Below are 16509 nucleotides of genomic sequence, written 5' to 3' on the forward strand. Positions count from 1 at the left end.
AATCCCCTGAGGAGAGTGATGGATGTGATGGATCACACTGAGGCATATTGACAGACACACTCCAACAACTCTGCTGCAGAGTGTAATTTATTCTAAAAAGTGCTCCACATATTGACTATCCCAAATAGATGACCTGCTTTGCTGACTTTATAGACACGATAGTGAAATATGGTGTGTTTTTGTCCAAAGGAGATCTTACTCAGGTGTACAGATGTGGTATAAGACTCTCAAGCATCTTATAACGTCTGTCTCACGTAGCTGACGGTCTGTTTTTGCAGGTCGCATTTCCCTTGCTCTGTGCTATCTTGACATCTGAGTGTTTTCTATGATTAATCCGTTCTATGTGCTACATCGAACCAGACCTAACCTTTACAGTGCAGGCAGTACAAAATCATTTCATTCTTTTCCTGTGAGAGAGGTTGTCTCAAGGACTGAGTGTTCCCATGCTAGAAAGCTGTGCCAAGGCCTTTTGTGAATGGATTAGTTACTATTAAGCTGCCGGGCCTGATAAATTAGGATTTATAAAGATTATTACAAAATACTTATGCCTTCCTAATGCTGGTGATTGAATTTGTGAATCATATTGAATTACTGCTGTGGATTATGGAAAGGTATGTTGAATAGGCGGGGAGAAATGACTTATTATGCTTTGTTTAACAACACAGAACGTATTGACGCCCTTGAAGTGACTGCGCTATCAGGTCCAGCCTCTCACAATCAACGAGAGGAACTGTTTCCCTAAAGAAAACAACCATGACTGCTATCTTCAAAAATTCCCTGCAACCTTAAGGCTTGAAGACAAATGGATGGTGTACGATTTTAATTGCCTACTAACACCCTCCAGTGTAAGAATCTAATTATCTTTGGTCCATCGTATCGGAGAAGCCTATAATTGTTTCAATATTACACATCCAAAGGGGCTGAAACTGCAGAATAGCCAGATAATGGCTTCTTAAACAAGTTTGCCTCTAAGAAAACATTCTTTTAAAAAAGACCAAGCTTCATCTTGTATTCATTTCCCCAAAGAGGAGCTTGGCACCAGAGAGCAAGAGATTACTGACCAAGAACACTCTCCATTACTTCATACACACAAAACAAATTTTTCTGTACACACATATCAATGTACAGTGTTTCCCCTGCCAGTAATGGTACTTGGCATGTTCTAAACAAGCAGTCATCATTAATAACATTAGAATATAAAACAAACACACACTCATACTAAGGCATACCTCTGTTGCTATCTTCACTTTCTTCCTTGGTTGTGGATTTTGTAGATGGCGGTGTGTTATCTATAAATAAACAAAAAGAAATGGTGATTTAGCAACATAGGAGTGACACATCTTTATCTCCCAGCACCATCAGGATGCAAAGGCTGTGACGTCTTGTCAATTTGAACTGTTAGATGAGAGATGGTGTGAGTAAAGATGGCTCTTGGCAAGCCAAACTCTTTGTAGCAGTGATTATTCTAACTTGGACATTCTGTCTCGGTTGACCACACTACAAGGGCCTGTGGGAGAACTCAGTGATTCTTACGTTGTTTGGTTATATACCTGCCTGACAAAAAAAAAAATGACTCCTGTAAGAGAAAGGGAAAGAATGTGAGGCTTTGAGACTAACTCCAGAGCACAGTCTGGGACAAAAGCACTATTCCATGTGAGAATGGCAGCCATTTGAACCTTTGAATAGGCTCCAGGCTGCGCTGATTCAAACTCTGGCTGATGGAGCAGAATAAAAGGCCAGTTCTTGGCAGTGACGCAGAGGCCCATCAAACAAGGCCAAGCTGGACCAGGGCAGGGCTAGCATGATGATACAACAGAGCTAGGAATTATCATGGGTTATTTCAGTTGGCTTGATATGGTCTGGTGCTATGTTATTATACTGTGTGCAGTGTAAAATAGCTGGTGAGGAAAGTGACAGAAAACAATGTAGCCGCTCAGGCGCTAACAATGGGACAAACTCAAATGCAGTTCCTCCCAGCCAAGTCTTTATGGTTTAGCCATTACGTGCACATTGTTTCACTCTGGAATATCACATTTTACAGTGCACTTATAAACCAGCCCTTTTATGTTCATCTAAAATAGAATCTCATTGAAAACACAGATGCGTGTAATTGGCAAATCATGGGGGTGACTTTGGGGGGGAAAAACATTTTGATAGCACCCTGGTTCTACATCTATGGTAATCTGAACGCTTCCTTCGACAGACAGTAAAACTAACATTGTTCTCTGCTTAGTTGGTTGCACGTGTACTGTGACGTCTTCGAGGGACGCGGCAGTTAGACCTGGAAAGCCCCAGCTCTTACTTGGAAAAGAAATCTTGCCATCAAGTGCTTTCGAAGACCTTCTATACCTTGGAGAAAACTGCTAGAGGCAGTACATTTCATCAAACATCTCATAAAAATGACATCTTTTTGTCTACCGAGGAGAAAAAAAGTAAGTGCTGCTAAACTCTACTGGATCTATTGTTCCTGCTATTCAAGCAATATACATACTTCCATGAGGCTCTCTGTTCGTGTCATTGCTTATTCAGGACATCACTGCACAGACAAATGTCAATAGTTTATCCCGATAAGCAGTATCTGGGAGTTTCAGGCCGTGCGCCAAGATGGTGTGGTGATAAAAGCATTATGCGCTGACAGTTGTGTTTGTGCTATCGCCTGGCGCATGCTGCGGAGGGACGTTGCTCTGCTGTTGCTTTGTCACTCGCTTTAGGTGGTCTGAAGGCATTGTGCCCATAAGTCGGATGAAGAGAACAGTGTTGGGAATTAGCTGTGGATATAAGCTCTTGTAATGTAATGTACCTGACATGAAGTATTTTTAACTGCAATGTGCCAAGCCCGGGATTCAACTTGTCATCAAATGAATAAATGTTCAATTTCATCTGCTGCATAAAACCTAGCGAATCACTGTCACGAGCTGAAGCTACGCCACTCACTCAGCCTCTGTGTGCTTTAATGGAGGTGTTAAGGTGAAAAGGCAACCATGAAATATTCTGTCACTTACCTCCCTTCAGCTGCTTCTCTGTAACCTCCATGTCATTGTCTGGCAGAGGGGGAAAAAGACAGCGTGTCAAACCATGCTATTTTATAATGTATGATACAACTAGTCATCACAACTTGTCTCCTTGATTATAATGTTAGAGCACAGAATTTTGATGCCATACCGCTGTGTACACTGTCTGCTTAAACCAGTCAACAATGAAAGCAGAACCTGTAGTGTTTCCTGAGAATGTGATTGAAATATGATAGGTTTTCTTTTAGTGCAAAAAGAAAAAAAAACAGCACTGTTCACGTGGAAATGTTGAAACTCTTTCACCTCCTCCCTCCTCATCGCACCAGCTGCCATGCTCCAAAATCATACCAACAACCCTTCTCTGCCTCCCTCAATTCCCCCACCAGACGGCCTTGGATCTAGTGAGTTATTACGCCAAATGACTGTGCATGTGGGTGTGTGTTTCATGAGACATTCTTTTTCAATTAAATCTATACTGGTATGCTCAGCATAAATGACACAAAAGCTCCCATTTCCTCAAATTACAAGGACTCCAGGCTGGGGTGGTCAACTGCGCCTTTACAAAAAAAAAAAAAAGGAAAAAAAACTCCTTTGATTTTCTCTTCTTTTCTCTGTAGGTCTATTGTATGAGACAGAGTGAGTGAACTAGAGGTGTTTCTGGGTGGATAAGTTGAGTTGCACAGTGGGAGATGAGAAGGAGGCTTTGGATGCTGCTTGAGGAGGAACTGCAGAGTGAGAGATGGGGAGGGAGGAACTGTGGAAGCCTGCACACGGCTCCCGGCTCCCATCATCATACATACACACACTCATACACACTCAGATCTCGCACAGCTCGGCACGCCTCAAGATGCTTTGAGTCATGTGCACAGTTCATACTGTATGAATGAAATACTCAGTATGAGTGTGGGCACATGTATGATATATATGAGTGTAGGGCTGTGCATGAGCCTGAGCAATGATTGCACTGTGGTTAACAAGCAAAAGCAAGTGTTAGCTTGATGAAAGGCTGTTGTCATCTGTTCTGTAGAAGTGTAACCGTCAGAGCTCCCTGTGGATCCAGCGACAGGCTTTTCTTTTGTATAACACTGAATAAAAAGGTACAGTGCATTAATCTAACCCTGCTTGGGGAAACAAAGGAGGGCCCACTGATACAATATAACAATAGTGCAAGAATGGAAACATGGAGTGTTTCAGCTACTGCCACATCCTATAACATTACTACTACCACTTAAAACTGCCGTCAACACAGGAAATTTTTGTGACTTACTTTTGTGAGCAATATATATATGACACCTTTCTTTCATTCCTTCTTTTTTTCTTGGTGTGAAGACAACACAGTCGCGTGGTTACTTTAGCACAAAGGATTTTTTGATAACTATATCAAACAGATGAGAAACCATCAGGAAACATGCTTATTTGCTTTCTGAGGGTTAGATGAGATGATTGATGCCACTCTCATGTCTGTGAAAACCAGAGATGGTTAGCATAGCTTTAGACTGTTAACAGTGTCCAAAGGTAAAAACATCCACCTACCAGCACCAATCTAAACCCCATTAATTAACACATTAACTCAAATCAATCCTCTCATTTAACTCTTGGAAAGAAGTACTAATGTTTTCATCAAATTCTTGACAAGAAAGTAAAAGAACTAGCTACTCCACATGTTGGAGTAGCCTTGCTGTTATGTGAGGGATGGTGTGGACACTGTTATATTAAAAGTTTTGAACTGAACTGCATTACACCCAGGGAGTCCTAAACCTCTGAATTATCAAAAAGCAACTATGTCTAGCCAATACTGTACATATTGATAAGCAGGTAGTCAGGACATGTATTTGCACATTTTCTACACATTTGCAATTTATGCACAAACGTGAGCATTTTCACATGTGAGTAAAGCTGATCCTCACGTCTGCTAAAGCTGACTGAGAGACTCTGAGCCTGTGTGCTTTCTGGCAACCACATCACTAACACACCATGGTCTCCTCATTTCCCTGCCCCGAGGGATAGCCTCGTGAAACCAACACAGACTTCATTTTCACCCCTCACAGGGTTCCTGTGGCCATTCATATCCTCTGTCAAAAGAATTACATGTGTGTGATAGACGCGTGTGCATTCCACAGCTCCACTTCTTCCAAAGAAGTGGGGGGTTGAGGGGATGCTTCTATTATGGATGTTTGGTAGTAGGTGTGTGGGTTGTGAGGGTGGGAGTGTATTAAGAGCCATGTAAATAAATGTCAATTGGAAAGTCAGTGAAACAGTTGGGGAGCATGCAGCAGCCACTGCAGGTCTGTGGGCTGTGTTCATATTGTCAGCACTGTGGCTGATTGAGGAGAAGAAGAGATGGAGCCCAGCTTGTGGGCAGCCACCCGGATCATATTAGTGGAGGAGTGTACCCAGAATCAATTTCAACATGCTTTTACTCTCTACAACCACAGCTGCCTGACTGCTCCCATGCTCACAAATAATATGTGCCAAGGCAAGCATGTGGTCAATCACGATCTATGACCCAATCTGAATACTTAATAGGATCATGTCATATGATTAATTGCATTGATTACGCTCTATATGTTAATCAATTAATGGTTTTACTTACTTTATATTTCTAAAAATACAACCATGGTAATTTCTTGAAATTTCTGTGCATTCCCTCAAACGATGCAAACAGTGAAGGGCCTCTTAACCTGGCAGCAAGACTGTCATAGCACCTTTGAGATGTGCACAGTTTATGTCTTTTCAAAGTAATGAATAGGTCATTATATCACTGGTTATGAGCCCAGTTGGCAAGGTGGGTAATGGATGGGGAATGGTACTGGGGAGGCAAAAACTCTTTACGTGAAGCTGCTGTGCGTTTTAGCTTGTTTGTCTATTTGCATATGTGTGTTTAACAGGCCTCCTTTACAAAATGTATGACTCTAAACAACTGAAGTGCTCCTCGGGCTGGCGCCACATAAAAATACCTCTGACTGTTTGTGAGAACTCCGTCATTACTCGACAAACAGCTGCTCCTCTGGCGGGCCTGTTCGAACACTGGGCAGGTAAGGCTGCGAAAAAATCTGCAGTCATTTGTTCTAATGTTTCACTGTGATGTCAGTGCTCTACTATTCAATACTCCACTAGGTGCAACTTCCCGTTTTATATGTATGTGTTTGTGTGTCGTGGCTGATGTGCCCATATGCAGGTGTGCATAAGTATTCTTGTCAGCACCGGCTATTTTTCAGTTTCCTCCTTCTGCAGAGATGTACCCATACTTTGGCTCTCTCATAGCGACAGCTTGTGGGAATGCACATTGTGATAAAGCAATTTCCTGTATGCAAATGCCCTGTTTACACATTCCTGCTCCAGTCATTGTCACTTGACAGATTGCTTGAATATGAGAAAAGCAGCTATACGATGAAAAATGAGAATAGTAAGACTTCAATAAAGAATCTATTGTGCTTATTCTCTGCTCCAGACATGCTTGAAACTGATGTCAGAGGGAAGATCCTGTGTTTCACACGACCACACACACACACACACACGCACACACACACACACACACACACACGCACACACACACACACACACACACACACACACACTGACAAATTACAGAAAGATCAAGGTCACTATTCACAACAGCTCCATAACATCTTGCTGATGGAGGAGGTGGTGGAGAAGCTCCTCCTTGATATAATGAGGAAGAATGATAGAAAGTGGAGGGATGAGGTAATGGGTGGCACAGGAACAAGGAGAGGTGTAAGTGAGAATGAGCGAGGAAGAGAGGGAGAGAGAATAGGGAGGGTCGTCGTGACAGAGGGTTATTGAAAGCGAGAGGGTGTTGCAGGAGACAGAATGAGCGGAGGCCTCTGTGTGATGCTTTCAGCGTTGCAGCAAGATCTACCTGACTGTCTGTCTCTAGCAGAGAGGATGATGAGATGTTCTGAAAGCGCTTGCGCACACCTGCAGAGCTAATTCACAGCCTCTGATTCACTGCTACCATTCTGCGCGAGCTAAATGCAAGTCTTTTCACACCATGAGGTTATGTGTTCCCTACATGGTGCAATCATACCAATCAGCATTTCTTTCTTTAAAGCACATCTATCAACTACTGTTAAGCTCATCTACTTGGTGCAGCCTGGCTGGATAAAACATATGACTTCACTCCCTTTCCTGAGTGTCTAGTCTACAATCACAGCACCAGTAATTATGTTGTCTTTGAATTCTTCCTTGTGAACCAGCATAAAATAGCATATTTTTCCATAGAGAGTTTGGTAAAAGCTTTGAACATGCACATGAGATGAAAGATTGGAGCTGGTGCAGGCGATTGTGGTGTAAGGAAAAAAAAGAAAGCAAAAACATTTCTGCCTCCATCCAGACAATGACCCTGAGTGGGAATGTCACACTTTCTTAGCCACTTGGTCTATAGTAGAATTAATATTGTCTCTAGCTCACACATACACAAAGAGCAGTGATAAAGGTGGCCCTGACTCCAGAGGTCAAAGGGCACGTGACAGGCGAGACACTGTGATGAGGAGAAGCACTTGGGCTTTCATCTCAAAGTGCGCTGTGGTAGCCTTCTGGAACGACCCCACATTTAATCACGGGCTGACCTCTGGCATCCTCATTAGCAACTCATTGCATGTTGATAAACAATAGTTTTTAAAGAGTTATCTTCTAATAATGTAACTCTCACAACTTTTCTGAGTCCCAGTTGTGAGGCACACAAAGCCTGTTGTTTTGTTTCCTCGCTGTTAGCAGTCATGGGGAGATGTAGGGCATTTATCCACTGACAGCACTTGTAAATGGCGAGAGTGATAACTGGAGAACAACAGCTCCAGATTCTCATCTCAGAGCACTAATATGATGAGACGGGTGCTGGATGCATGGGGGCAGGCAATATAATTAAGGTCTCTCCCCAGAATGTAATCTTTCAGAGAAGAGCCTGGGCGGGGAGCGGGACAGATGACAGGAGCGCAGGGGGAACAAAACACTCTCCATCTGGGAGCAGCGAGATGAAGGCCTGAGAGCCGGTATTCCGTTGGGGAGGTGGGGAAGGGAAAAGTGAGGTAAATGGGAGGTAATGCTAGGATGGTGAAGCCAGCCAGCCTCTTTCAGCTCCCTGGCTATTCAACTCAATCCTCCGCGGAGCCCCCATCAGAGCTGGTGACTGCTCCCAGCCCCCGAAAAAAAAAAGATGATGGCATGAAGGGGGGGAGGGCATTGAGAGAGGGACAGAAAAGAGAGTGGGAGTTGAAGATAATGGATGTTTGTGTATTTCGCATACAGAATTGAGGAGCAGTAACCAAGGATGATCAGTGGTTGCTATGCATCCCCGAATTTTTTTAGTTCTTGCAGAAGACATTCACTGCCGAGGACCATTATTACAGTCAATCAAATCTGACATTAAAGTCTCATCAGACTATCAACAATTATGTAAAATATCAGCTTGCTGATTCACTGACAAGAAGTCTAACTTTTCCAATGCTATTAAGTCAATCCATAGAGAACCCGACACTTGTTTTACCAACTGTCAACATAAAGTCTCACTGTTGGATGCATTGCATTTGTTTACATTTGAAGGTGTTACCCAAGCCTGACAGGTCCTTATACTACTGCTTCCAGGACCAAGATATCTCTTGCTGCAGATGTTTCCTGGGACACGCAAGGTAGCAAAGCTGCTTAGATCTAGATGGTCAATTAAGTCGGTGGTGAAATCACATGATACACAAAATCTTTGAAAGGAGGCCTCGGAGAAACGTAGCATATTAATCATTCATCAATCCATTTGCTAGTTCGGCTCACAAAAGCAAAGGTTAAGAAATGTAGTGATACAGTATTAATGATATGCGGTGGAGTCAGTTAGAAGTAAACACACATACCTTGGAAAATGACAGCCATCTTCTTCTTGTAGATGGCAAAGTCAGTCTCGAGGAAGACGCAGAAAATGACCCGTGTGATCTGCACAGGGGGGGAAACAAGGAAAAAAAAGATGTGAAAGCAATTAGTGTACAAGCTCAATGCAAAAAGGTCTCTCTGGTGAACTACACGACAGGAAAACTAACAGGACGTTGAGCTCTGACGGTAGCAATCTGCAACAGCACGACAGTCGTAGCCATTCAGAAATCTAAGAAATGTAATTAGTTTGCCCTCCCAGTGAAGACCACCCAAACGATTCTCTGAGACAGCTTTTAGAGAATATTACAGCATGTTACATCAGAATAAGCATTATTGAATGGATGCGGAGCAGAGCAGTACGCCTCAGTATCACACAAAGAAATGAAATTCCAACATTAAAGATGAACAACAGAAAATACTTTCATCCAAATTTAAAATTACAAGAGAAAATGGCAGTTAAGTGATTTTACCCGACCACTAAGGAAAAGAAAGCCAAAATTAAAGATTGAACATGAAAACAACATGGAATAAGTAAATTTGATATTGGCACTTCAAACAACATTCACAAAAGACAATCTGTGAAGTTGAAAATCTTCAATAAAAAACAAGAAATTTTCTGTTTCAGTGGCACAACAAACAGTGCAGATGATGGAATTAATATATCTTTGTGCTCTTTTGGAGTCAGATAATAAGAAATATTTGATTGAAGTTCTCAAAATGCAACCAATCCAGAAACTACAATTAGCCAATTATCATTTTATGAACTAAGATTACATCTCCTTTTCATAGCTGTGTTGCAGATTGACAGTAATTTATGTCACTGACAGCTGTGGAACAAGAGAAGCAGACAGCGTTAAACAAGAGCTGCAATGTCTTATATGTTGATGACAGACAGAGGCGGCTGTTACAGAGGGTTCACTCCTTACTGTTGACAGTAAATCTATGTACTGTATACTGGACAGCTGCTAAAACAAAGTAAGAGTCTGCTACATTTGTGAAAAGGCTCTTTCTGTTTGATGAACACAACAAAGAGTGATGTAAAACAAAACTCTGAACAAATGCATTGGTTCTTAGACCTGCCTGGGAGTTTATAATGACAGATTATTATATTTTAATTGACTTCCAGCATATATAACTTATTTTACTTCTTTTTTTTTTTTGGCTCAATTGAAATGTGACAACCATTTTGTTTTCCACCCTCTGGGAAAATGTATCCCTTGCATACTAAACTGCTACTACTTCTACTACTGTAATGTTTTTGGCCCAAATGTGCAGGAGGATGATAAAGCTGGAAAGCGCTATGATCTCCAGTGCTTCCACTTATCCGCTCATGAAACTGTGTTTTCTTTAACTCCTCATATTGTAATTCATAATTGTAATAATTGTAATTCAATTCATAAAGCCGTTCATGCGCAATTCACACTTTCCATACTTTAATAATGTGTGTAAAAAGAGCCATGCTCTAAGCTTTTGAAAGACTGTAAAGAAAGAGGTCACCTCTTTCAGTTTTACTCTTCTCCAGTGGAGTCTTAGATGTGCAGAGATCAGTCACAGTCACAGAGATGCATTACACACCACGGCAGCAGATAATCGCTTGACTGAATAATGGCAATTTTACACAACAGCCATAATGGTAGCTCTCCACCCACCATCGTCCTCCATCCAGGATAGTGATGTTATGGGGAATAAAGGAAGCTCGCCAGCTTTAGCCCCATTCCTGACCCTGCCCAACACAAGGATCCAATTCAAAGAGGCACCCTTCTGGTGCTCATACAGACATATATCTATTAATAGTTTATGATCCATGCTTTGGAGTAAATGTTAGGAGCTGCATCCAGGACGGTAACATTTTATTTCGCTAGATGTCTTGGGGGGGCTTTGTTCATAAAATGTAGACTCACTCTCTCAACCCCTAAACCCCGACAAAAAAATGAAAGAAAGCTTTAAGTCTCCTTTGAAGTCATGGGCTCGCTGACAAACAGACTGTGCTGATAATACGCCAAGATAGTGCATACCACTGGGTGCTGGAAGGCCACAGGACAGCAGCTCCACAGGAATTTCCATTACTCTTTTATAGAGCTCCATTCTAAAACTCACTGCCCACAGTGATCAGGATGAATCCTGAATACAGGCCGTGCACTGAAACACACAGTATGTGTACATTGTGCACGTGCATATACAAATACCACTGATGCTGATTACATTTCTATGTTGTTTGATGAGATAAAGCAAAGGAGAAATCTTAGTCTAAGCTAACTGACAACCTGTGCTAAAACAAAACCAAATGGAAAATCTTAGTATCCATGTCATGTAGACTCTTCTCTCTGGCTCTGTCTCTGTCAATCTCTTTGTCTCGTTTCTGTTACAGCATCTCCAAATTCTGCAGAAGGCCTGGGTAAGTTCTTTTATTCTACAGATCAGAAACACATCGAATGGTCTTTAACAGATATCAGCCAGACCAAGATGCCAAATGAAACCAGAGATGCCAGTGTAGAGCATTGATATTCTGTCTGTATCCAAACAAACACTGTTGGCCAAGGCTTCATAACACTGTAAAATAAATCAAATACAACAGAGAAGGTGATCTGTGACTTTTCTTTCTAAAAGTAAATTCCAAAAGTCTGCACTTAAAAGAGCTTGTTCTTTCAATGTCAACCAGAGACAGCTTATCTCCTGAATGCACACATACAGTACTGTAGAGACACAGAAGAAGAAACCGTGAATAGTTTGAAAGAATTTCCCTGAATATGATCCGAACCAAGATCGCATGTACCAGCCATTTTTAATTCTATACACCTTAAAATACACTGTTACTTCATCGTGTGATGACCCACAATATCACTATGTTTCACACCTGCTTTATATTGATGTGATTTTAATGTGCATGACAAAACAAGAAAACAGATTATACGCAAAATGCCATTATATTGTATGAGTGTAACAATATTTAAAGGTGGAAGATACAAATTAGTAACACAGGAAAGAAAACAAATATACTCCTCTGGCTAATTAGGGCGAAAAAAAAATGTATCTGAGTAGAAAATGTTACTAAATACTTCATTTTAGATTTTTGATTTTAGAGTGGAGGTCCAATATTTTGGTCTGATGCTGCGAGGTATATATATGTGTGTGTGTGTGTGTGTGTGTGTGTGTGTGTGTGTGTGTGTGTGTGTGTGTGTATGTGTGTGTTGAGTGTGCACCCTGCAGCCGCCAAGGTTGAAAAAGTTAATGGAAGACTAATTAGAAAGCTGGGATCACTGCATGCTAGCCTGCCTAGTCATTACTCATCCCTGATTGGAGGGCCTTTGCCAAAGGGTGAGGACATATGATTAGGTCCCGTGGTTGCATATGGGAAGGATGGTGGTCTTAACAGAAACGTCTTCTGCACAACAAGATGCGAGACTGTGTAGCTGGCTTGACCTATCACTCTTTGAGCTCTGTTTGTTGCAGACCCATTCAACTTGGGGATAAGCTAAGATTTCAGTGGATTCAAAGGTTTATTACAAAAATAGTTTTCTCACGAGTGTGAGAAAATATGCATTTCTCTCACATCAGAGAAATTTCCAATTAATTATTTCATCTTTGATGAGTCCTAGAAACTATGTGAAAAGATACTGAGAAGAAGTTGAGCCACTCACTTCTTCAGTTTCAGTGGCGCAATGAGGGTACATTATTTTCTATTACACTGTAAAGACATTCATTTATGGTGCAGATGTTATTTGTCAACACAAATGCTGCACCGTGATATATTTAATGATGCAGGTTAAGGATCTCATTTCAATTATTCCATTCAAATCCTCTGCAGAACACTTTGCTCATCTAGCCTAATCAATTAAAAACCAATGCCCCTTAAATGTAATTGAGTTCTGAATATATGATAAGATGAGACTAATTAAAATGATAATGCCAGGGGTTCAACCTACGCCTTTATAACTCATTTGCAAGATATGTGAAACGCAGAGAAACAAGATTCGGGAGTGGCTCGCGCTGTCAGTTTGTGGTAGATGCAGGTGCCATAGTATTAATGAGTAGCATGAGACGATATGAAATTGTCCCTTACTCGCACCTCGTTTCATGAAGTACCGCATGTGATTTTTAATTTGTGTGTATCTGTGGCTCATCATTCTAGCGCAGGGCTCACCAGGTGCCCCAGACTCCTACTGGCTGGCTAACAGATGAGCTGTCATAGCTGGCCACCCATGCCCATAATTACATTGGGGGCACTGCCAGCAGAATCTGACGTGCAGGCACGACGCACGCACTTTTTATACTTGCATTTCCTTCTTGATTCTGTCACAAACAATAATAGGGACAGGTTGCCCTAGCATGTCTGCTCCAGCTGGAGCCCGAACCCGAGGGAGATCTGTGTCTGTGTGTCCTGTGCTGCCTCGTTACTGAGCCACCGGCTGATGCAGAATCCTGAATGGTTGCATCCAGATGGACAACAGCGACAGGAGAAGGATATACAATATTAACACTGGCTGAAATGATTCATTCATTTGCTTTATTTGCTCATGCTCAATGTCATAGTGAGGAAACACCAGAATGCGCTGGATGGTAGGGAATCTAGGCAGGTCACCAATCCATCACAGTGGCCGGGCATAATAAGCTGTGTATATCATACACTCACATATACACAAGCTAAATACACACTGTGTTTGTTTTGTTTAGGATCTATTCATCTCTGACACGACACATACAACATATGAGTGCTGTGTGTGATCATACACTGATAGTACGTGTCATTGTTCGAGACAGATTGAATAATTCCAGTGAATTATTCCTGAGCCAGAAATATCTCCCCATATAACACAGCCTTCTAGCTGCATCATCAAAGCCATAATCAGCGAGCGCCCGTCTCCTTTGTTGTCAGCGGTGCTGGATTGGATAGAGGGTTCATTTTAAGGCAGGTGGACCATATCCAGACCTTATTACTGATGTAATTACACACACCTGCGTCCCCTCTCACCACTAGTACACAGAGCCTGCAGCTTGGAAAAGCAGCAAAAACCTCAGTTTGGGTCTGACAGGTATCTATAGTCAGAGCTGTGTAAACACTCAAACACTCATAAACATTCCCTGCTCCTTCATGACCGGGACAGCACAGTGACTCAGTCCACGTCGTGCTGCTTAAAATGTGTTCATTGCTGTGACATCCCTCATGTCCACTCGCTTTACCAGAGGTAGAGATTACGTTGGTGGCAGGGCTGACAGCAGCAGCCAGGCATCGGCGACGACAACTCGGGTGAAGCTGTGAGCAGCTCCTCTATTTGACTTTGATTGACCCTGTCTGCCGAGAGAGCTGCTGCTCCACCTGCAGCAAGCTGGTGAATTATCATTTCAAAGAAGTGCCCAGAAAAGGTTATCCCTTTGAACAAAACGCCTCCATCCATACATCAAAGCAGAAGCCTGACATTGGGCTTTGAGAAGGCATGGTTACAACCAAAGACTGGAAGAAAGTGCTGAGCTCAATTTCTCACTTTCCAAAGCCGGTTGACATTAGATGCCCACTACAGTATATCATGATAACAGCAATAAAATAGTGGATGGAGTCAGCCTAATATTGCAAAACAGTAAATGGTTATGTATATGGTTATGTATGAGTGCTAAGCGCAGTGTGACTAAATAGGGGTGATAAGATTCTGGTAAGCTACCTGGTTATTTCATCAGTGTAAAACATCACCATGCTGCTTCTGAGGCTGTACACAGTGCAGAATATAAAACATTTTGACAGGAAAATGCTGTCTTGCTAGATCTGGAAAAAATCCATAAGATAATATATCAGCAATTTGTATGTTAATTCAACAAATGCTGCGCGTGCCTCACATTTTTTACACATTAGAGCTGAACAAATACAGTAGTTCTTGCTGTATTATTCAGGCTTCACTGCTGCACGGCACTGTAGACAAAAATTGTAGTACATGCATGCTTGAGGCATCTCGCATTTTAGTTCACATTTTCAAAAATTGTTCTCTCAAACTGAAAGACACAGCATTTGACTTTCACAGGCTTTGAGCCATTCCTGCCAGCTTCCGCTGCCAGCAGCAGAAGCACTGTGTTATCTGATTTAAAAAAAAAAAAAAAAGACACAATTTCAGCAGGAAAAAACTCATAATTCTTTCCTCGTATTTTGTACGGTTTTCATATTTAATCTTTCTGAAAGAGAAGGGCAGGTTTTATGGACTTTAAATTCTCCAGTAAATTCTCCCAATAACAAACACACCAAACACGGTGGCTGAAAATATTCTAAGGTAGTTGCTTTACCACAGCAAGCTCTGCTCCATCAGAGTAAAGGAAAATGTCAATAACCTCCCACAGGCACAGTAACTGCCATCACTTGACTGCAACTAAATGTTTAGTAGTACATAACCAATGACAGTAATGAAAATCCTTCCCCACCAACAAGAGGACTCAGAACTCCCTTAGAGGAGTTCAAAGGGAAATGTCAGTCCCACCAGTATCTCCAGAGGTTTGAGGTTCACAATACCACAGCATCTTCTTGGCACATGACCAATGGTGCAATAGACTCCACTGACAAATTTGTCAATTAATATGGATGGTCAAATAATTATAATGATTGAATACTGGTGTTGAGTCTATGGGGATTAGTGCGAGTGTGAGGGAGAAGGATTGGGCCATTTTCTAATCATAAAGATGAGAGGTAGTGCAGCTGCGGACGAGGTCAGAGGGGAATGATGAGGGAAGGACTAATATGAGGGCTGTATCTATGATCCATGGCTGCATTAGTAATGATGTGACCTCTGGACAGCCACTGGTCTGTAACAACCTCTGCTGATGAGGCACAGTTGGTGTCTATGTGTGTGTATGGATGAGTATATGTGTGAAGGGCTGGTGTGATAACTTGGTCAAAACTTGAAAATAGAAATATAGTATTTTCCTTCTAGCTCAGAGTCAGGCAGACTCATGCATGCCTTTCTTATGTCTCTGTGAGTAACTTAAAACTATGCTGAACGCTGAGCTTAATTAACTCATCTTTCAGCGGCTCAGTTAATGGATGTCTTTGGAACGACGAGGAAATCTTTTCTAAAAAGTCCAGAAATAACAGACCTCGATTTGCAGAGAAACGTAATGGTGTGTTTCTTGCTACTTGATCAAACAGATGTCCAATAATTCACTGAGCTATGCTACTGAGGCTTGTACCTGCCTTCAAACTGCATGCAGAGATGTGTAAAAGTCACCACGGAGTTTGTCTCCTTCTAGTTAAAGGTCTCCTGTGGCGTTTTCAACAAGCTTAGTTTTGTTTACATTCAGCGTTTCTCACTAAAATGCATTGTTTGTCTCCCTCAGGGGATAAACATGTTGAATACATTTCTTACTTCATAAAACCTTGCAGTTCATTTCTACTCTTTTAGTGGTTGATTGCTAGCTTTTATGGCCCACCAACTGTTGTAACATACATTATGTCCCTCTGCATCTGACAGAAATGTTAGCATGTCAACCCGTGCTCAAGGTATGCATGCATTTTCAGGAACCACACTAAGTCTAGAAACTTACATTTACTGTATATCATAAAAATAAAATTCAAATCAAACCAGAAATGTTGCATGCTATTGCTTCACAATGTTTTCTGCGTTCTAGGATCTTGCAGTCTTCCTCTGTGTGA

General features: G+C 41.8%; 1 protein-coding gene across 2 annotated transcripts in view; it reads right to left on the minus strand.

Annotated features, from left to right (window-relative positions):
• macrod2 (mono-ADP ribosylhydrolase 2) overlaps positions 1–16509 on the minus strand; it is a 387793-nt gene that overhangs the window by 23105 nt on the left and 348179 nt on the right. For both annotated transcript variants that reach the window (XM_041049346.1, XM_041049345.1), the window contains exons 9-11: positions 8870–8948; positions 3003–3041; positions 1230–1289 (exon numbers count right to left, since the gene is read on the minus strand). In XM_041049346.1, coding sequence (XP_040905280.1) covers positions 1230–1289; positions 3003–3041; positions 8870–8948 — 178 coding nt within the window. The remainder of the gene's footprint in view (positions 1–1229; positions 1290–3002; positions 3042–8869; positions 8949–16509) is intronic.

Source organism: Toxotes jaculatrix, chromosome 11 (genome assembly GCF_017976425.1).
Source record: "Toxotes jaculatrix isolate fToxJac2 chromosome 11, fToxJac2.pri, whole genome shotgun sequence".
Classification (NCBI taxonomy): domain Eukaryota; kingdom Metazoa; phylum Chordata; class Actinopteri; family Toxotidae; genus Toxotes; species Toxotes jaculatrix.